Consider the following 21,687-nt stretch of genomic DNA (forward strand, 5'->3'; position numbering starts at 1 on the left):
TGATTTCTGTGTTACATTGCAACTTTTAGCCGCTTAGGTCATCATAAGAGGCGCGCTCACATTTTCCCAACCAAACAGCACCCATGCGTGTAACCCACAGTAAAAGTGCAACTGCCAAAAAGCAGTTTGGCTTTTGTTGCAGATCAAGTTAGCTCCTCAACTTGGCCCATCTTTGTTCTTACCGTCACAAATGGAAATGCGACGCAGAATTTGTTTTACCTGACGGGCTAAAAATTTTTTTTTTACTAATCACAGCACTTCAATGGAATTTTGGTGAGGTGTGCGTCAGGCTACCCACACTTAGCACCAACTATAAATTGCACTTGACGTAAATGTCTGAGCCTGACACGTAACAGATCAAATAAGCAATATGACAGGGATGTGAGAGCATCATGTCATCACACACCACACGAGAATAAAAACAAAGACTTAACATTACGATGGGTTCCAGGGTTACGAAAGCGCTTTACTTCTTGTTTTCTTCAAAACAATCGCATCATAATGACAAAATCGTGCCCAGGCTTGAATCGGTCAAAGTACAGTGAGTGTGAGTGCATGCGTCTGGGGGACAATCGTGCTTGGGCACCATTTGGTTGGGTTAGGTAAGATATGAGTGCGCCCTAGGTCACATTCTCGTAGGTTCTCCATGGGTGTCATTGTATTGTTTATGTACCATTTATAAAGGTCTGCTCACACAGGCAGTACCTTGGATTAAGAATGTAGAAGGTTAACACAACAACATTGCTCCTGAAGAACCATGCTGCGCAACCACCTTTATCATCACACTTTTCCACACAAGCACTTGGACCTGCTTGCCAAGCAAAAAACTGGTCAGCCATATTCAAGAAAATCTAATTTGATATTTTAAATGTATCAGTAAATACCGAAATTAACATGAACAAAGACTGATAAATGCTGTAGGACCATCTGTTGTTAGTTCATGTTAGCTAATGCATTAAGTAATTGTTAACAAATACAACCTTATTGTAAAGTGTTACTGATAAATCATTTCTGATGCTTTTTCATAAGGGTATAATGTGAGCTGAATGTAAATTTTTAATGTTATATTTAAGAGCCATATTTACCTCATGAGGCCCCCTGGTGGTGAAAAAGCATAGCACTCAAGGGTGGGGTGTGTACTGCGTAAAAGCACAGCCAGCAAAGAAGCTGTACCTGCCCCGAGACTGTGTCCTGTGATTACAAGCTTATATTCCTGCAGATATACAAATGCATATACACACATTTAGCTATTATGGGAAACTGACTTCAACAGGTGAAATATATAAGAAATGAAAAATAACTCACAGGTGCAATGTTGAACGCCTGACTCAAAATACCATCATTGACTAGTTTCTTGTAGATGTAGTTTGCAGCTTGAGAAATGCCCTGTCATATCGAGAAAAACTCACCAGTTAAACAAAACACCAGCAAAGAGATTTTATGTATAATTCATCACAGTTTGCTGTGGTTTATATTGCATTTGAGCAATTCCAGCATTATTTGCAGACAAAAATGAAAATATATTTTCTCAGAGAATGCATTTACTACCAATATATTGAATCATCTGTTTATATTTTCTTAGACCCCTGATGATCCAGCTATTAGCAAAAATTTAAGTGTATACTTATGTATTAATTTTTTGATAAGAGAAATATACATGTGTTATGGATGTGATAAAAAGACACGTTTTTGGGAGACAACATATTTTGGAGGAATTCTGTAAATTAAAATCCACAAACCAAAAGAAATAATACACAACAAATGGAGAAGGGACAGCTCTTTAAAGAACATAAAATAATTTATTAACATTTTTTGCGAGCATTTATAATGAAAAAAAATCTTATGGGTGTGACAATGCTCTGTTATGGATGTGACAATTCTGAAAGCTGCACTTACCTTACTATGAAAAATAATTGGATTTTGTTTTACTTAAACAGAGACCATGCATGCGTATTTAAAAGAATCGTTCACCAAAAAATGAAAATTCTGTCAACAAGGAAGATATAATGTCTGTAACAAAACAAATCTGGGGCACCACTGACTTCCATAGTAGGTAAAAATAAAACTATGGGAGTAAATGGTGCAACAGATCATTTGGTTTCGGGGTTCAGAAGAACAAAGAAATTCATGCAGGTTTGAAAACAATTTGAGGAAGAGTAAATTATATGATATGAATGACAGAATTTTCATTTTTCAGTAAATTATACCTTTAAGACACGAAACATTGACAAAAACTTTTCTTTTTAACTATTAGTTTAAGCACCGATTCTTGAAACTTTGGCAAAAACATGTCCCACTAAGAAAAGTGCTAATTCTGTTGGAAATTAAAAACATTTTCATGAAGAAAAAGAATCAATGTTATAATCTGGGGGTCCTTTGCACATATGTAAGGTTCTTTTATAGATTTACTTAATTTTTTTATTAATTTAATGATTATATGCTGGCCCATTGCCTACAAAATCAGCTGTTCTCGGTTAAGAGATAATCATTTCAACTTGATTAAAAAAGCCAAAAAGTAATAATTGAATTAAATAATATATTTACCACATGAAAGGGTACATTGTAATATGTATTAAAAAACTACAAACAGTGAGTTTTGAACAATATTTATATTATTTTGTGATTGCTCAAAATGTGTCCCACATATTTGTCACCACCGTCAGATATTTATAAAAAGCAATAAAATCAGACAACTACAGGGTCAACTGCATTCCTGAGGACCCCATTTTCAAACCTTCAGCTCTACTGCATGCTTCAAAATCACTCAGGCTCCTGTATGTTTGCTATTTTTTCTTAAACTCTTAAAATATTTTTGGCCACTGCTACTGTGACAACCATAACATGTCAACACCGTCATCTTTGTATAAAAAATATTAGATTATGAAATAAATGTATAATTTTTAAGAAGAGGTCAGAAGTAGCTAGCAACAGAGGGGAAACAAGATGGCTAATGTGAACAACTTATCTATTTTTTTAATCTATATTAGGTTTTTGTCACCACCGTCAGATGTCACCACCGTCAGGTTTTCTGTCTTTTCTGTCAGGTTACATGTATTTTAGGAAGTTATGATTTGATATTTGTTCACCACAGTGCTCAGGATTGTTATTTTATGACCAAATATTTACATAAAGTTTAAGCAAGAAGCCATTGACTTGAGTGTTATACATTTTGGAATAATGAGGCCAATGTCACCACCGTCAGATTAGTGTCACCACCGTCAGACGGAGTTTTATTTGTTTTAAATGAATATGCTTACACTATGTTTCTTCAGTGCTGTTGAGTTATTTAATTAATAGTCTCTATTAATACAAAAATATGTTTATTAAATAAAAAAAATCATTACTTTTTCTATTTAGGCTTAAAGTAAATATTATATGAGTAATAACTGGAAAAACGCCTATTTTATGAAAAAAATACAAACAGGGGAGGTTGCACCGGTAAATTGCTGAACAGCCAAGACATTGGTCTATAATGATATACCTTCAGATTTTGTACTTTAACTAACTTTTTTTTTCAAAATTTAAACCTGTTTTATCCAAATTCCCAAGAATCACTGTAAGGTAAGTTTGACATTAGCATGGAATTGCTCATTTGCAGACTTTGCACAATATGTTGTACTGTTTAAAAGTTCTAACAAATTTATATCATTAGTACATCAAATATAGACGTTTCATTGGACGCACGTGCGGTGACGCGATACACGTCTGGTCCTAACTTTACTTCCGGTTTCTGTTTCTTTAATGGTCTGACTAGTTGCTAAACTGAACTCTTGAACACATACCTCATCAAAAAGAAAAATAATTTGTTTTCTAGGTAATCTATGTGTTGTTTATTTTGTTTGTTATATAAATAAACTATGTTTAAAGTACTTTGTTGCTGTTTATTCCTAGCAGAGTTTACCGGAAGTTACGTGTTGACCATGGAAGACACTGTTTTATTGTTGTTACTGCAAGAACCGTCTATACTATAAGAATATTCTTAAAACTTTTTTCTACCTTATGAGCATAGCAGGTTCCTGAAACTCCTTCAACAGAGAGATTTTCACATTCAGCTGAGAGGTCTGTCAACACATCCTGCAAAACACACAAATGCAAAGCAAAGTCACATACAAAAAATATAATAATAATGTTGTCCCGCTATATATGTAGACAGTCTTTTATCCTATGAGTTCAATTCTTAAAATGATTGATTTGTAACTAAAACTACTTTAACAACAGCATTAGCCAATTAAAAAAAACTAAGGATCTGCTAAAGAACATCAGACCGAATTCAAGAACACAAGTTTAGGGAAATTATCTCTTGCTTTTTTGAGCATCCCATAAAGATAATCTGCACATAACTCACCTTAAGTGACAGAGTACCCCTTACAGCAACCAGGACTGCCTCTCTTTTATGATCTAATGCCACGTAAAATGGTATTTCATAGATCTGCAGGATATAAAGATTCAATATTAATGAATTTCCATCTTAAACGATTCTGGTTTGTGTCTAAGAGTTTCGAGAATTGGCACCGGCACGGAGGCTGCACCAGAACGATGTATGTGGAAAACAGAAAGGTCATGAATCATAAAACATTACCTGATTATGAAAGCTGATGTGGATGAAGTCTCTATACTGCAGCCCTGTGCTCTGTAAGATAGATGTAAAATGGCAGCCAAGGTTGTCTCCTCCCACCAGGTCGTACTCTGCATTGCGGTTTCGACAACTGAAAATAGATCAATTATTGTCATTTATAATAGAAGGGTAAAAAAATAAACTGTATCCTTCTATGAAATCGGTTAAAAGTAAAGTGTATCATTTCTGTAGCACTAGAGGCACCAAATAAAATTGCAAAAATAATTTAAACAGACTTTCCAAACACACCTATAGCCCTTCCCCAAACTCACATCATTGGTTGACCCATTGAGAAATGTGTTACACTGCCCAAACAAGCAGAGCAATGCTTTAAAAGCTCCACACTGCATTGTTTAGCACTTTTAAAAAATGCAATGCAAAGGCAAAACGCAGTAAAGTACAACATTTAACTTTAGTCAATGGTTGTGAGCGAAATTTTAACCTTGTTCAGCTTCCCAAAGAACCCAGAGTTAAGGGAAACGTAGATGCAGATTGTTTATGGCCGCAAATCTGTTTGTTTGTTGGCGGCATTTCGGTGACAAATGTTTATAAACAAGGCCCAGTCCGATGCTGGATTTAAAACTGAAAGATGGAGCGGTCCCAGCAATAAAGACCCCAGTCATGAGTCAGAACTGTAGGCGGTTGGTAAAACTGCATAAAATGTCGGTTTTGATGGCAATTGTTATGGAAGTACATATAATGTAAACAACGTGAACATATATTGACTCAAAAGTTATCCAGTAATAATGATGTATGAGAAAATCTTTAATCCAGAATATGACAAACATTACGTTGAAGATGGGAAGTTTTATACTCACCAATCGCCACTAAGTTTGCAAAGTCCAGTGAGGGGGTTTGAGTAGACGTACATTGGCCATCCATATGCAGCTACAGCAAACTGCATACAGTGAGCAGCTTTCTCAAGCTCTACCTCCAGATCTTCTCTCTAGACACAACACACAAAAAAACTGTTATAGTTGACTGTTTGAAGTCATATTTGTGACCCTATCTTTGAAATCCAGTCTCATAATAATGAGTTTTAGAGCAATAACGTTTAATTTCACATACATTTCAAACTTTAAGTCAATATAAAAGATATTAAGGTTAAATTTTCACAGAATGTTTTTTACATTATGTAGACTGATTTTAAAACAATAAATCACAAAATAATGACTTTAGCTGGGTTTTCACAGGCAGAGGGAATGGATTTTACGATCGAATTATCTGTCAATTACTGAACACTAATCTTTCCTAATTTACTGCGATGGGAGATGCAGACTCACTAAGGGGGAGGAGGGGCTGTGTGTCAGAACCTCCTCGGGGTCTCGACAGTGCTCCATTTTATCCTGCTCCTGGTGTAGAAGGGCCAAGCCAGCAGCAATGTCACTGGGTACCAGGTCTGTATCCTGAACACAAGACAGTGGAAAGTAACCTTTATATTAGCTCTCATCATTATTAGTATATCATTCGATCTTGCATAGGACAGTGGGACTGTCCCCAACTAGTGAACTAAACACATAGTGGAATTGCAACTGTGACCCTATGCAAATACAATAAAAGCCAATGGGGCAAGTATACAACATTTGTCCTGTAGGCTTCCATTAAGTACATCCGAGTAAAAATGTTTGTGTGTACAGCTTGTTTTTTATTATATTATTATCTTACAGTGTGGCAAACATTCGGTCTATAGAGCTTAACTTGTATTTGAAGAACCAGTTAACCCAAAAGAGAAACTATACAATCAACATGTCTTCTTAAAACTATGACTTAATGAAGGTTATAGTGAAGGTAATGAAAATGAATGGGGGCTTTTCTGCTCCAAAATTATAATTATGAGTGGTCAAATATATCCTGTTTAAGCCATGCAATAGTTTACACAAACCGACTTAAATTTGCATTGTGATTCATGGAAAATGACATTTTCAGCGGAGTGTGAGATTTTTTGTAATTTTGGAGCAGTCTCCATTTATTCTCATTATTAGTGATGCAGCAAAATGAAATTTCTGGATGCAGTTGTCCAAAAACGACCTCTTAAAAAATATATTAAAGTTTTTGAAAAATGTTATTAATATTAAACTTTTTGGTTTCATAAAATCTTTCTCTGTCATCGTTTAAAAAAAAAAGTTGCCAGTCATTTCTCTGGCATTTTTTATGATTTTCACAAATGTTTAATGCCTTCTAGAAAATGTTCTTCTTTAAATATATAAACATACAATATATCGAATATACAGTTGCATTTTTTGTGAAGGACTTTTGATAGAGATCAGATTCAGAGGGATGATCCAAACATACACAGAGTTTGAACTATTTGCTGTAAGGGGATACTTCCGGGTTTTATAACTTGAGTAGGAGCGCCACCTGGTGGATAATTGGGAAATATGGATTGCCCGCAAAACCATGCAATGACAGGGAAGCGTTTTCTTTAATTAACTCGTCAATGAATATATAAATTGAAAATCTTACGGTGCATCACATGAAAAAGAAAAGAGTGGCCAAGATTTTCTTTAAAAAAACTTCATCATTTGTGTTCCAGGTAAAATAACAATTTATAATGATAAATTTTTGTTGACATTTTCTTATAAGGAGACAAGTGTGTGTTTGTCACTAACAATGAAAAAGCTGCTGACAAGCTGAGCGATGCTAGAGAATGCTGCACGGTGGTTGTCATCCTGAGGCAGGCAACAGCAGAGCAATCGTAGCCGACTCTCCCACACCCGCGTAGCCATCGTGCGTGCACGGTAAAAGAGCTGTGAGGATTCACTGCTCTCGAGGTCTCTCAGCCCTGAATGACTTTGCAATGCAGCCGGCTTCGTACTGCCCAGAGGGTCGAACACTATAAGCACGCCTACCGCCATAGAGAGAAAAATGACCCAGCTGAGGAGAGCAAACAGTAATATCATTAGACTGTTAACATCATACAATGCATACTTAATTCACCAAAAGGTTATAGTTAGAGATGCTGAAGGTCACCATAGTCTAGTTGACTATTCCAACAAGTACTTTATTTTGTTAATGCTGCTTTATTTATCTCACGATTTAGCTGTGAAACAATCTCAGAAAAGTTGCACATATGCATGCAGATGGAAGGTTTTGGCGGTAGCATTATGTATCCTGCTGTTTTTTTTGTGTCCCATCACAATAAATGATGGAATGTTAAATTCAAATGTAGTTAAAACATAAAATTGTGTTTTCTTCCACTGAGCTTTATATCTGGCTGCATACTTATGTAAGATCTGATCTTATGCAAAATCCCAAAGATGTGTGCCTGTTTTTGTTTAGGTGAACCAAAAACCCAGCCTGATTAAATAGGACTGCTCCATCAACTAGCTTAACAAAATATTTGATATCTAGGAACATTCCTCTATGAACATTTTAGGCGATTGTTGAATGCTTTCTTTGCTGAAATCTAATTCAGCAATGTTCAGTGACATTTTTTTTCTAATTCAAATTCTCAGTGACTATTTTACCAGTGCACATGCCTTCTTGTAAAAGTTCTTTGATCATTATTTCTGTTAATGATGGTTCTAGTAAGTTTCAGTTACCTCGAAATCACAGCCCCAATCACAGCTCCAACCTCTGCTGGGTCACATCCTGTGCTGTTGTCGGAGACCCACACAGCTCCCAAACAGGCCCATACAAACTCAGGGATGTACAGGACAGCACGGAGATACACCAGGGCTAGCATAGAGCGTCGGGGCCCTGGATTCATAATGGTTCCTAAAACAAATGATGACAACTCCAGCACTACATTGATACTGATCTATTAAAGATATGCACAAATCACACCGTTTGTTTAGACTACTCAATAGCCTTACCTTGTGCACTTATGTAAACAATAGCACATAGTGTTAAGATGATGATAGCTAGAAGAACAAGAAGAACCACAAGGTAGTTATGCAAAACTGCACCACCTTGACAGTCAAACCGTCCTTTATGGTTGATGTACAGAACTAGAGTCCCGATCCACCTAAGAAACAAAATATAAGAATGTCAAATTAAGATTTAGTCTTTTGAATAAATGTGCTATTTACTGTAATAAATGTCATTTCAACTCCCAAAAAGAGTGAAAAAGCACTACCATGATTTTTCTTACTGGTTGGTATCTTCTGGTTGGTATATAGGTATTGTCAATAACTATGATATTGTAACAATTTAGGATGAATTTAAGAGACAGCACCAATTACTTAAATCCCAGCGATTAACGCGCCAATATCGTGATCTTTGGATACAATAATTGTGTGGTGAAAACCTGATGTGACAGTTTTTCTGGGAACAGCAATGCCATGTAAACATTTGTAAACATTTGTGCACATAAATAAATATGGTAATAATTCATGTCTATGCATAAATTTGCAAAAAGTTATTTTAAAGGCGTCCTAAAAAAATCTGATTGTGATCTGTCTAGGTAGGCAACTCAGAAGGTTTGTATAAACAACCCAATGTCATGCGAAAGAAGTGGCTAGCTGATATCTTACCAGAGGGCTCTAATGAACAACTCGAAAGCACCAGGAAACACAAGATCATCGCTGGCGATCCGCCATCGGCGTCCAAACACAACCATACCAGGCATCGTGACAACACACTGGATTGCGAAATCCTGACACTTTTAATCTGTACAAATTTAAAGTAACTTACGTCTCCCTGGGTCTATCTGCTAGCTGATCTGAGACTGAAAGCCTGTCATGTCGCGCTAACTTAGATTGGTAGAGGAACCAATCCAAATGACATTTTATCTTCAAATCTAGATTTTCTTACGCGATCATGAACGACAGTGAATATGACATCGGCCCATAACTCTGCAAGCTTAAAATCGCTCTTCGGACCTTGATTTCACGACATGAAGATATGTTAGAAGGCGTTTACGAAGGTCTGATGTGAAATACGACAGCGCCGCTCTGATTGTTGTTTTCCTTTTACTGTTCAATATCAAAATGTGTCCGTGTGGTTTAAAGTTCCTGCATAAAAGGTTCCGGGCGGGACACCAGCAGCGCAATGTCACGGGGTGAGATTCTTGTGACGTTAGCAAATGTAAACACTTTTTTTTAATCTAAAAAAATGTGAACTGGTTTATGTTGTTAATCAAGTCTTAAATATAGATTCTTGCGAATAGTCTCTTTAGAGACATCAGCATAACAAATTAAGATTTCCACACACACAATGTGAAATCTAAATTTAACCACACACACAATGTGAAATCTCAATTTAGTTGTGAAAGAGGACAGAGAACATTCAAAAGTTTATATAATTTGGTGGACTATATATTGCAAACATTTGTTTTCCGTGCTGGAAAAATACATTTTTAAAAGCAGTAATTTCCATAAAATCTTTATTTGAGGCTGTGACATCATGCAAAAGCTCAGTTTAAAAACAAAAAGCAAACCAAATACCTTTAACTACAAAACTAATAAAGTGGTAGTCATTGAAATAATAAAAAAACAAGATGTGTGTTTAAAGATGGCAGCGTAATAATATTTTTTAAACCAATGCACACTTCTTCAAATTACTTGCAGATTACACCATTGAAAATCAAACATTTGATAAAAATATTCAGTGGAATCAAATTTTGGGGGTGAAATTTTAGAAAAAATAAAATCTCAAAAAACGAAACCTCATATAATCTTACTCTGACAAAACTCGTAAGATGCAATAGTTAGATCATAAAACAATCCATTTACATTTAGAAAGGCAGTGTCAATACATTATATGCTGCCAGACAGTGGTTAGGACCTGAATGTTGAGCTGTTTAAACAAATTCCTCACATATTAAAACTGGGATTGTGCTATTTGAGCTTAAATAAGAAAGCAGACCACTTTTTGGAAAACCACCGTGTTCGAAATTATTATTGCAATAGAAAAATTGAATGAGGCATTCATTTCCGTTGCTCAATTTTACCATAATGAGCAATGCCCAACAAATACTCCTGAATATTTTTGAAAACACATTTATATTTAGTCAAATTGAAAATTCATAACCAATATTCATCAAAAGAATCAGTCCCTGACTTTTAACATAGCCAGATTTAAGGCATTGGTCAGCTCTATCATGATGTTTTTAGTCAAATCATAACAACACATTTCACATAGAAATTTTTTGAACATTTTCCTTTATACAGAATATTAAAAAGGGTAAGACAAGATGCGTAAACCAGGAATCCGATGACTGCAGAAGCAGTGATACGGCCACCGTTTTAATCCGATGCTGTCCCAGAGCACTTAATGTGAACGAGGGCTCAAACAGAACAGTAATGGATTTGTCTCAGGCATCTTACTCGTCGTCTGTGTCCTGTGGCCCTTCAGTGCACTGTCAGAGCCCCTGTTTTTGGCACTTAAGCTGGCAAACTCAGCTTCTTTCCTTTCAACACTAAAAATGGAAAGACACACATTATTCATACATTAAATGTTTCAGATTAGAACAACCAAACTTAAAAGATCATAATCTTTTAAATTCCCACCAGCACACTTTTTACTATTTGTTTCGACCCATAAAGATCACAGACAAGCAAAGATATTTCAATTCCGGAATTTCTTGTTTGTAAGTGTTAGATTCCACTGTACTGAAGTATACTGTCAGAAAAAAGGGTACAAAAAGCTGTCACAGGGACGGTACACTTGGGTACAGATATGTAAGTTAGGGGTATCAATATGTACCTGTGAGGTACTACAATGCACCCTTTAGGTACAAAGGTCAAAGACAGGTTTTGTACCTTTTCTCTGAGAGTATAGTAAAACTTATGGTTAAAACTAAAATAAGTTACAATTCTTCCCTTTCTAATGGACAAATTATGTGGTTGAATTGAATGATCAAACATCATTCAATAACAGATCTCCATTGACATCTACAGAGTGTGGTGGGTTATTGATCTAAGCCACTGTAGATGTGGAGCAAAGCTATGTGATTTTAATCATTAAAAGACTAAGATACTAAGATATGGATTTTCTGATAAGTGTGGTGAGAGGATAATCCAATTACTGCTTGATTTTGATGCTTGATCCTTATAAAACAAATGTTTGCCACATTTATTAAATCTTCAACCTTGAATGTAAAACAAACAAACAAACAACGTGTCACCCATTTTTGCAGCTGCAACCTCTATAAAGCATATTTAAAGCATATTTAAAATTTTTATTTACTTCAAGCACCAGTAATAGCGTCACTTCAGTCTTATCAATTGTCTAAAGTGCAGATGACAAACTCGAATTCTAAAAGGCCACACAGTTCTGCAGTCCAATGTTTACTTCACTTCCTGTCTCCTGTTTGATCTGCTCATTGTTTAAAGGCAGCATAAATGTATCCTTCACTTTCTTTGATATCCCACAATCCTGTACGTGTAAATTAGCTTTGCAGTTTCTAAATATTTTACTTGGTTATCGGCGACGCACTCTCTTCTTATATGTAATACTCAGGGCTTGACATTAACTTTTTTTGCTCACCAGCCACAGGGGCCCAGTGGTTTTCCAAAGTTACTAGCCACTCAGCATTTTCACTGACCATAATTTTGTTGTTGGAAAAATACATTTTATACGATTAAAATTGTTTTTGGCATGCTAAAATTACTTTTTAAAGATTGACACCCAAATTTAGATAACATATTAGCTGGAATATAGCTGGTATTAATATTGATCATATCATATATTAAGCTGCATGAAAGAGCGAAAAGTGACTTTTACTTAGATATTTGTACTGAAAAAAAGACAAAAATACTAACAATTCTTAAATTAAGAAGCATTTTCTTGATGATCAAATGGCCTAAAAAATAAGTCTTGTGTTATAATAGTGAATATAATAAGGGTTTTACGAGGTGTGAAGGATTAACTGAAAAGATAAACGCACAAAAAAACCTAGACAAACACTTTAAATTCATTAACTACAGCAATAAACACTGATTGTATAATACAGAAATACAGATTGTATTTTATAAGCTTGATTATGGTTTCTGTTAAAAGTGATTTAAAATATTTAAGGAGCTAATTTACTGCCAAATGTCGAGAGGGCATGTTGAGTGAAAGTACAAAAGCACACTATAATGCGCAAGCGCGTATCCATCTCCTTAAGGGTTTTAATTGCCATTGTGCAAAACTGGACACGCACTCTTATTTGCGCAGATCTCCGTGAATTTCTCTCCGCTCTCACTCAAAGACACACCTTAAATGTCTTTAATGCAAGTGCATATCTTTTCTTTTTCGGAAAGTTTGCATGTGCGCACTCAGACTGCGTCCCGTGCGTTCGTAAATCCATTAGCACTGGAGCTCTCCATGGTAAAAAAAAACCTAAAACTTGGTGCAGGAAGTGAGTCAGAAGCGGGAGGAATAATGATAATGTCGATCTTTACTACATCATAAATCCCAGGAAGTTAACTGTTGCCTACAATCCGTATGTTTGTTGTAGTCCAAGAAAAGAGATTTACGTTGGAGAAGATAACTCACGTCATCGTTTACTTTGGGGTGTGCATATTGTTAACATAAACTTATGCAGACCATTACACCAAAGGAAATGTAAAATCGTGAATCGGATAATTGATGCTCTGTAAAAAGTTGCCTTTATTTGCAAACACTGCATGTAGCTGCCTAATCTGTCAAAAACGGCCCTATAATTTCTCCTAAATATGATTTCGTAACAATTACGCTGCCTATAAAGGCTGTCAGAAAGCATTTCCTTCGAGCTGCCTTCATGCCTTTAAAGTCATTGCCTAGTGAGGCAGCGAGGCAACAAGTCAGCTGCCTAAGTTTTTGGCGCAGCCTACAGAAAGGTTCCTCTAGTATGCTCAGTGAGACCTTCATTTGCTGCTTCAGATGTGTTTGATTAGGGTTGGAGCTACCAATCCTCCAGGACTAATGCCACGTCCCACGCACCTTTAAACCGTAAATTACGACTTCAAAACCACGACTCACGACTCTGAACTGGGAGTACATCGATCTAGTACGAGTTCACGGGTGGGAAGTCACGGGTTTGACTGCCGTTCCAGTGCACTTTCACTTGTAGAAGGTTGGAAAAACAGGGGTTACAGGCTGCCAATTCTGAGTCGTGGTTTTGAAGTCGTGATTCACGCGCTCAAAAACCTGCCTGGAACGCAGCATAAGCTTGTGCACACCTGACTTACACACTGTTTTACAGAGCGATGAATACAAACAATCAAGATGTCAAAAGCATTGAGCAGTTTTGTTTCAGATGGATGATGATGTAGGTTTATTACTAGAAGTGACCCTGGACTGTAAAGCGACAAAATTTAGTAAACTAAGCGTTAATAAACTCAGTATCTTGTTGTTTTGGTTATACTCGCGCATGCCGTCACTGTAATCATTTAAGCAGTTTACACACAGGGCGTTATTTTTAAAAACCTGTCTTTAAAGTTAGATTTTCGTGTAAACAAACAGCCAAACCACATAAAAAAAATTTGAGTTTACAGTTGAACATTTTGTTGCGTCCCTTTTCCCTTAATCATTTAACATAAAGCATCTTAACATTTATGAAAGAAATACTGTACATTACATGACGTTTTATGGCATAACCCAACAGAAACTCACCTTTTGTAATATATAGATAAAAGAAATCACAGTACAGGATTGTCTGAACGATCCCTGCCACAATGGCTATCAGGTCCAAGAAGCCTTCAGAGTAGAAACGCCAGATCCAGTTAAAGAGATAAAGGCAACGATAAAGACCGAGGAAGAACAGGTAGTGAGTGGTGATGGTCTCAGCTTCTCCAGTTTTGCTGATCATAAAAAGTTGAGGGAGGATGGACACAGATTCCAGGTATATGGAAAAGGTCCAAAGGATCTATAATAAAAACAAATGACAACAAATGAGACAATATCTTAAGTTAGATTAGACTCAAGTTTGAAGTCATTGCTCAGAGTACAAGTACAAACCAGACGTGCAAATAGCAATATGTAAATAAATTACTATAAAATTTATATACAATAAAGATCTTAATGGAGTGCAAAGCTGAGGTTGAAAGACAAAGACCAGCTATAATGTAATATCTAGAAATACAATGCAAGGTGCAAATGAAGTATAAACACAGAAGGTACATACAGAATTGTACATAACATACATAACAGAGCAGTGTTTTCATTTAACTTTAATAGAAAATATAATGCAAGTTAAGGCTTTAAAAAGACTGTGCCTTCAATCTTACCTCCAAAGGAGAGAAATCATGGTTGACAAGGAATGCCAAGCCAGCAACTGGGACGACCAGGAACTCCACCCTGAAAGTGTCGTGGTTGCCATCATAGGTGGCCTTGAATTTAACGTAGATCAGGTAAACTGTGGCATAGGCACATGCAATATAGATGAACTGCACGGGACACAGGGAAAGAACAATACAGGTTACATATTATGTATATGTATAAAACAAGTTGTACAGCATAGAATCTAGAGTAGACCTGGTGGGGAACTGGCATGAATAAAACTTAAGTCTGGTCACTCTTACCTTCATGGTGGTGTTGTACAAGGAAATAAATGAAGTGAGAAGGTCCAGATATCGAGTGGTGAAAACCAGGGCAAAGAGTATCTGACTCTTTCCAGATATTCCTAAAACACAAGATATTACAACAAATGTGAGTTCCTTTAACTTATACACCTCAAAAAACAATAAACCTTAATTTATAATTTTATTTTGCTATATTTATTTTGTTATAAATCTAAAGCAAATCCACGTAGTACACAACAACAATCATTTCTGTTATAAAAAGCATTAACAAGTTAACTTAGGACTGATTTGACAATACCATTTCAAAACCAATCATGACACTAAAATAAACATATAATTAAAAAACAGCTACTTAGCTGATAGATAGATATACATGTTTTGTTAAACTAACTTTCAATTGGTAGTAATATTATAATGACATCCTGTTGCCACGTCAGAGGTCAGAGCATACAGTCAGAATGAATGAATGAATGAATGAAGATACTAGTTATCTAGAGCCTGATAAGTACGTATTATGCAAAACAGACAAACTTTGTTTCTAAAAAATTTTTTTGTTTAAATCTCTGTTTTTTAAGTGTAGCTTGAATTTTATGTCATGTATCTCTTCAGAAAAATAAACTTTAACTCACTGGGGGCGGTACGTCTGGCAAAGGCGTAGTAACGCTTAATGTATCGCTTTTAGAGAATGCGAATGCACAAAACAGAATTACATACAAACAAATGTTATCAATTACTAACATCCACTCTATTTATTTCAAATGAGGCCTAGCAAGGGTTTACTACACAGATGAGCGGGAGCTGCCCGGATCTGTCAAATAAACATCAATCAAATCTAAAGATCCGACAATACATACACTAAAACAATACAACTTATTACAAAATCAATGCACTACCCACCTGCACACGACCTGGTTTTCCATATTTTCATGAGTAGGATGACGATGGCTGCTAAATGGGAGAGATCCCCGGTCAGTCTGAAAATGTTCATGTTTGTGTATATCTGATGAATGAGTAACTGAAGTGTATCTGGAGGACAGGTTGTCCGACGCTTTGAAGTGCTGAAGTTTTCCCTTACAACGCTTTTAAATAAGGCAGCATTCCCTGACTGAAAGATGGCGAAAGCACCGCGACGTGGCCCGGGTACGTGGCCAACGCTATGAGCGCTCGCTAAGGGCTGACAGCGGGTTGGCTGAGACACGGGATGGGGATCGGACTTCAATACTGGGCGGTGTATATCAGCGATTACTCGTTTCGATAGGATACATGGGGCGTTCGGTGGCCCAGAAAACCAAATGCTCTATTAAACAGTATTGAAATCTCCGCGCGCCTTTTAGCTTATTTAAAAATCTGCACTTCACAATGCATAACCGATTGAATCGGTTTCAAAAAAAGATAAGTATGTTATGTACAAATGCGAATCTGCCCATGTAGTATGTATAAAAATAAAATGTTTATGGTGTCATTACAAATGATTTTGATTGGGCAGTCGTATCAGCGCAAAGAAAAGTAACAAGAACCATGTGACCAACGGCTTCCTTCAGCTGCTTTAGCAGCGATTTTAACAACTATTTACTTTTTTTAAACGACAGTTAAAACACTTTAATAACAGTTGAATTGAAATAATAAGATACAGATAAAATATTTTATTGTAATTGGTTTGGCCTATCGTAAGTAACCAATTATATACGACTTCCGGGCCACTAAGTTCCACCTATTTTGACACTTCTTTGCAAGGCTAAGCCATTCTATCTGTTTATTGTGTTTCTAATGAAGTTGAACGCATGTAAAGGGTGGGAAGTTTCTGCTGGATCCTGCTCATAAGGATCTACATCTACTTCCAGTAGGGTTTAGACTTTTATCCAAACATACATTAAGACCAACTGAGAGCAGGATTGTGTATCGTGAATGCTGGTAACTTTTACTCTAGATTATTCTCACGAGTCATTACTGTAACCTTTTCACTTGCTCACTTAATTGAATATTTTTCATTAAATAGATCACTATATATAAATATAGGTTATTGAATTACAACCAATGGATTGGGTAACAAATTGTTACTCAATTTTAAATTGTTAAACAATTTAAGAGAAAAAAAATAAGTTAAACAATTATGTATTTTATTTGACTTTTTATTTAATGTTCTACATTATTTTTTATTACTGTTTGTTTATATCTAAGTTTATATCTACTTTCCCAGAAAGAAAGCACTTGAAATTAAACATTGTTTATAAAGGTATTTTTTACTTATGCCAGATAGATAACAGCACAAAAAACAGAAGGTAAAGCAGGACGTTTACAGCCATCATAATTTTTTACATCAAACTGCCACAAGATGGCCCTATGGAAAGATAAAAAAAAATGTGCACCACAACAAATACCCACATTAAGAATTCTTCCAAGAGCTTGCTTGTGCTGAAAACTAATGCATGAAGAATTTTTTTGAAATATTATTTATGGTCTTTTACCATTTTTATTCTAAAATCAGTTTAATTAAAGATTAGGAATCTGCAAATTCTGAAATTGATATAGCTTGAGCAGAACTTAACAGATTGGTATGGTAAGGACAGTAAAAAATTAAAACCATGTCTGCATTTGTGATCGTAGGAACACTATTAAAAATGTCTGTAGAAATGACAGTAGAATTACTGTAGATCGTAGGTCTGAAATGAAATGTAGGTCATTTACTCAACAGTTTGTTCAAAGTTAAATGAACATTCTGTGAATAATCTTGCTCTCTGCAGTTGTGGGTCTTTTTGACCTTTTCATGTGTTGTCCAATCATAGTTAGTCTTTGGCAAAAGCCTCCCCTTCTTACTGTATAACAACACATTGATATCGCCCACCTGTAATCTCCTCTTCTAACATGGTTTGACTCAGTAAAGAAATGCTGGATATTTCAACTTTAATCCTGTTTGGGACTGGTAAGAATTATAATCTAAGTAACATAATTTTCTGATGAGGTACTTACTATACATCTAATTTTAGATACATTCATTTGTGGAATCACACATTTTAATAATGCAAAAATGTAAGCTTGTGGCATATTTTCTATTATTGGGTTTCAGGTTTTCTCACAGTTTTGTGTCCAGCGGTCAGTATAGAGGTTCTGCCAGGAGAAAATGTTTCTATATGGTGTGAACACAACACATATGGTAGTAGTGCAGACTTGTGCTGGTTCAAGCAAGCATCTTATGCTGTACCAATAAAAATGTTGTGCATGCTATACACGGATAATCTTAAAAGTTTCGAGCCACGATATTTTGCTAATTTCACAAAGAATCACATGATCATGGATCTGTACAGTAAATCCACCTCTTTAACAATACTGGATGTGAATGTTTTTGATTCCGGTTTCTACTTTTGTGGAGCTGTGGATTATATAATGAAATTTGGCAATGGAACCAGACTTGAAGTGAAAGGTAATCTGTTCAGGAAATATTATTCATTGTCTTAATAATGTGTTTATATCTTTATCATTATTTGTCTTTAACTCTCTCAAGCAAGTCTGTATCTTTGATGAAAAGTAAATGTTTAATGACACCACAGTTTAGTTTGTCTCTAAATGCCTTATAACAGTAAATTGTTTTCACTTATCCAGATAAGAATGATATGTCAGGAAAAAATGACACACAAACCTTGAAAAATGGTATGTTTGATTTTAATGTATAATTTGTGATGCTGCCTGTGTAAACCCAGCAGAAGACATATTTGAATTTAATTTACTGTTTTTTACATAAAGTAATGCTACAAAATGTTATCTTGTTATCTTTAATATTATTGACTGAGTAAGATCATGTCAAAGATTGAAATCAATGTGAAATCAGTGTGAGAAATCAAACTTTGATCCTATTAATTGAAGTCCGTCTCATTATTAGATTTCAGTAGTCAGTAGTTAAAATGTGTGTGTATTTTGATTTACTCCCAGATAATATTTTTTGTAAATAGCCTATGTATATTCTTTGTGACATCACTTGAATGTTTAAGTTATATTACTCCTATCTTTTTATAGATCATGATAAATTCTCTATGTCTGCTGATGATTGTTCTGGAAACATCTTTATAATCCTGACATTCATATTTGGTGGATTTATTATTTTTACTGTCAATATTCTGCTCATTTTGGTTATTATTAGAAAACACAGACGAGTGAAACAAAGAAAAGGTAAGCGTTTTTTTTCACAGGGTTGAACAGATCAAATGAACTACAAATGTAGAATGAAAACTCCAGTAGATAAAGTCTAAATAAAAAGTAAGGAAATTTGCTTTGGAAAACATTTATCTAGAGATCATAACAATTGATTGTTTCTTTTTTGCTTTGTGCTGTAGCTGCTGAACACCAACCACAACAGCAAGATTATAAGGTCAACTTTAAAGTAAGATGGCAAAGACATAAATACACAAGAAAATATAATAAAGTTTTAAACAATCCCATCTCAATTTCTAATGAGGAGTTTTTCAATTAATAATCATAAGTGCTTACTATTTCTTTGACATGTTTTTAAATATTGGTGTACGTTGGCAACATGTTTTAAGTTAAATTCCACTTTAGCATCGCACAAAATCAACAAAATAAATCAACAATGTTATTTCCAAATTTAAAAAAATAAATGAGGTGTTATTATTTGTAATTTTTCAAGCATTTTCTGGAATTAAATACAGATTGTTGTAGTTTTATGATATGCCTATTGCCTTTTTCTAAGTTTGTAAGTTATAAGATCAGTCTCATCTTCTGTCTGTGAAGCTTTTGAGGCTTTTTATTTTATACTCTGCAGAGAAGGAAATAGAAAATTCTACCTAGAGACTTCAAAAGAAAAATCTAGATTATGACCTTTAAAACATATTTGAACTTTTTTTGCAGGAGCAGGAACCTGAGTCAGTGGAGTATTCTGCCTTACATTTCTCAAGAAGAGAAAGACAAACTGATACAATAGATATGTATGAGATGTATACTGTTGCCACATGATGTATAACTCACTAAAAGCAAATTTTATAAAATATTTTTCAGAAATAACACTTCAGTGTACTGATAATAGTACTGATAGTCATGTCTATGTTTTGATACTCTCTTTTGATAATTCTGATAACAACCATACCATAACGACAAATATATATTGATATGATTGAGTTTTAATAATATTCCTAAATAAAAAGCATACTAAAAAAGTGAAAAAAAATAATAAAAAGGTTTTATTTCCTTATTTTAAATGTATTGAAACATTACACGTTCAATTCCAAATCAAAGCATTAACAAAATGTACAAGCCTGTCTTCTTCTTTTAAAGGGAAGCAAAGAAAATGAATATTAAGCTGTTCAAAAAAATAGTTTCAACCTTTTTCTCTTCAGATACTTAAAACTGACGAAATTTCTTAAGATTTAACTTGACTTTAAACTGTTGAATTTCTAATATTTAGTCAACCAACTTCTGTCACCTAGAAACAGATATTTCAGCCCAGGATCCACAGTTCTTGTCAATTTTTAGGTTTTGCTCCAGAAACTACATTGTAATGTCACCTCACAAGTTTTCATTGAGATCAGGGGATTGAGCTCAATAATTTTTGTTTGGGATCAAGATTGCTTGTGTGTTTGAGGTTGTTGTCTTGATTGCCATTTAAGAGACTCTTTTGCAAAGGGCAACATAATCTCTTCAAGTATGAGACTTGAAGAGATTATGTTCCATGCTGAAACTGTTCCATGCTCCCTTGTATATGATAAATATGGGTACAACACGGTATAAAAACATCCCCGACCCCATACCATGATTTTTCATGTCTTTACAGTACTGGGACTTGAATTCAGTACACGGGGGACACCTGAGGTTCTCTTGATAACCACTAGACCCCAAAAGAACAATTTTACTCTCATCAGGCCACAAAATGGTACACCATGTTTCTTTGGGCCAGTTGATGTGTTGATGTGATTCTGTGCATGTCTTTTTAATGCTGCTTTATGGTGGTTTCTTGCAAACAGTGGGTTTAATCAGATGTCTTCTGACTGTCACAGAAGTTACAGATCATTTTAAATAATCTTTGATCTACTAGAGGTGTGATGAAAGGCTGAATCTTTGCCATCCTGACTATTCTTCAATCTTTATTAACAGAAGTTGCTTGTTTTCTTCCATGTGCTGGGTTTTTGTTGCCATTTAAAAGCATTTGAGATTATTTAGCCGAGCATCCTAAAACGTTGCTGCATTTTTTACACGTTTTCCCATCTCAGATCAACTTTTTAATGAAATCACGTTATTCCTCCAAGCAATGTTTGGAACGGCCCATTTTACATAAAAATTCAGCAGCAGATATATTTTATAACAACCGGCTGAACATTTGCTCCCCCTCTTTCTTAATAAAGGACAAAAGGAGCTGTTTTTTCACAGAATAAACAATTAATTTAATTATTTAATTAAACTTCACACTGCTATTATTTTGATCACGTGACTTTAAATAAATGAGTCTATAACTCGGAACAAGTATTGTGGATATCATTACCAATGGCTGTACCACAAACATTGCAAACAAAGTAAAGTAACTGTAAGAGGTTACAAGAGTGAAAAGTCAACTATGATCCAAACCAAACTGCAAATTCAAGTTTCATGGTGTTCATCTATGACCTTTCAATGTTCAAGAGCTTAACATATACTTGTAACTAG

General features: G+C 35.1%; 3 protein-coding genes across 3 annotated transcripts in view; 1 reads left to right on the plus strand and 2 right to left on the minus strand.

The window, feature by feature from the left end:
* daglb (diacylglycerol lipase, beta) overlaps window positions 1–9,557 on the minus strand; it is an 11,916-nt gene extending 2,359 nt beyond the window's left edge. Inside the window, exons 1-11 of the mRNA XM_065257649.2 lie at window positions 9,091–9,557; window positions 8,431–8,582; window positions 8,158–8,332; window positions 7,225–7,489; window positions 5,899–6,021; window positions 5,434–5,561; window positions 4,580–4,706; window positions 4,346–4,429; window positions 3,997–4,074; window positions 1,306–1,386; window positions 1,086–1,213 (exon numbers count right to left, since the gene is read on the minus strand). Coding sequence (XP_065113721.1) covers window positions 1,086–1,213; window positions 1,306–1,386; window positions 3,997–4,074; window positions 4,346–4,429; window positions 4,580–4,706; window positions 5,434–5,561; window positions 5,899–6,021; window positions 7,225–7,489; window positions 8,158–8,332; window positions 8,431–8,582; window positions 9,091–9,185 — 1,436 coding nt within the window. The 5' untranslated portion in view covers window positions 9,186–9,557. The remainder of the gene's footprint in view (window positions 1–1,085; window positions 1,214–1,305; window positions 1,387–3,996; window positions 4,075–4,345; window positions 4,430–4,579; window positions 4,707–5,433; window positions 5,562–5,898; window positions 6,022–7,224; window positions 7,490–8,157; window positions 8,333–8,430; window positions 8,583–9,090) is intronic.
* Window positions 9,558–9,924: 367 nt separating this feature from the next.
* On the minus strand, window positions 9,925–16,223 carry kdelr2b (KDEL endoplasmic reticulum protein retention receptor 2b). Its single transcript, XM_065257648.2, has 5 exons — window positions 15,943–16,223; window positions 15,046–15,146; window positions 14,752–14,910; window positions 14,138–14,390; window positions 9,925–10,976 (listed from the first exon to the last, which is right to left on the minus strand). The coding sequence occupies exons 1-5, from the start codon at window positions 16,031–16,033 to the stop codon at window positions 10,942–10,944; spliced, it is 639 nt and encodes a 212-aa protein (XP_065113720.1). The 5' UTR covers window positions 16,034–16,223; the 3' UTR covers window positions 9,925–10,941.
* A 1,514-nt stretch (window positions 16,224–17,737) lies between these two features.
* LOC135734503 (uncharacterized) lies at window positions 17,738–20,588 on the plus strand. Its single transcript, XM_065253351.2, has 6 exons — window positions 17,738–17,965; window positions 18,110–18,463; window positions 18,643–18,690; window positions 19,054–19,206; window positions 19,371–19,417; window positions 19,903–20,588. The coding sequence occupies exons 1-6, from the start codon at window positions 17,929–17,931 to the stop codon at window positions 20,005–20,007; spliced, it is 744 nt and encodes a 247-aa protein (XP_065109423.1). The 5' UTR covers window positions 17,738–17,928; the 3' UTR covers window positions 20,008–20,588.
* The last annotated feature ends 1,099 nt before the right edge of the window (window positions 20,589–21,687 follow it).

Source organism: Paramisgurnus dabryanus, chromosome 1 (assembly GCF_030506205.2).
Source record: "Paramisgurnus dabryanus chromosome 1, PD_genome_1.1, whole genome shotgun sequence".
Taxonomy (NCBI): Eukaryota; Metazoa; Chordata; class Actinopteri; order Cypriniformes; family Cobitidae; genus Paramisgurnus; species Paramisgurnus dabryanus.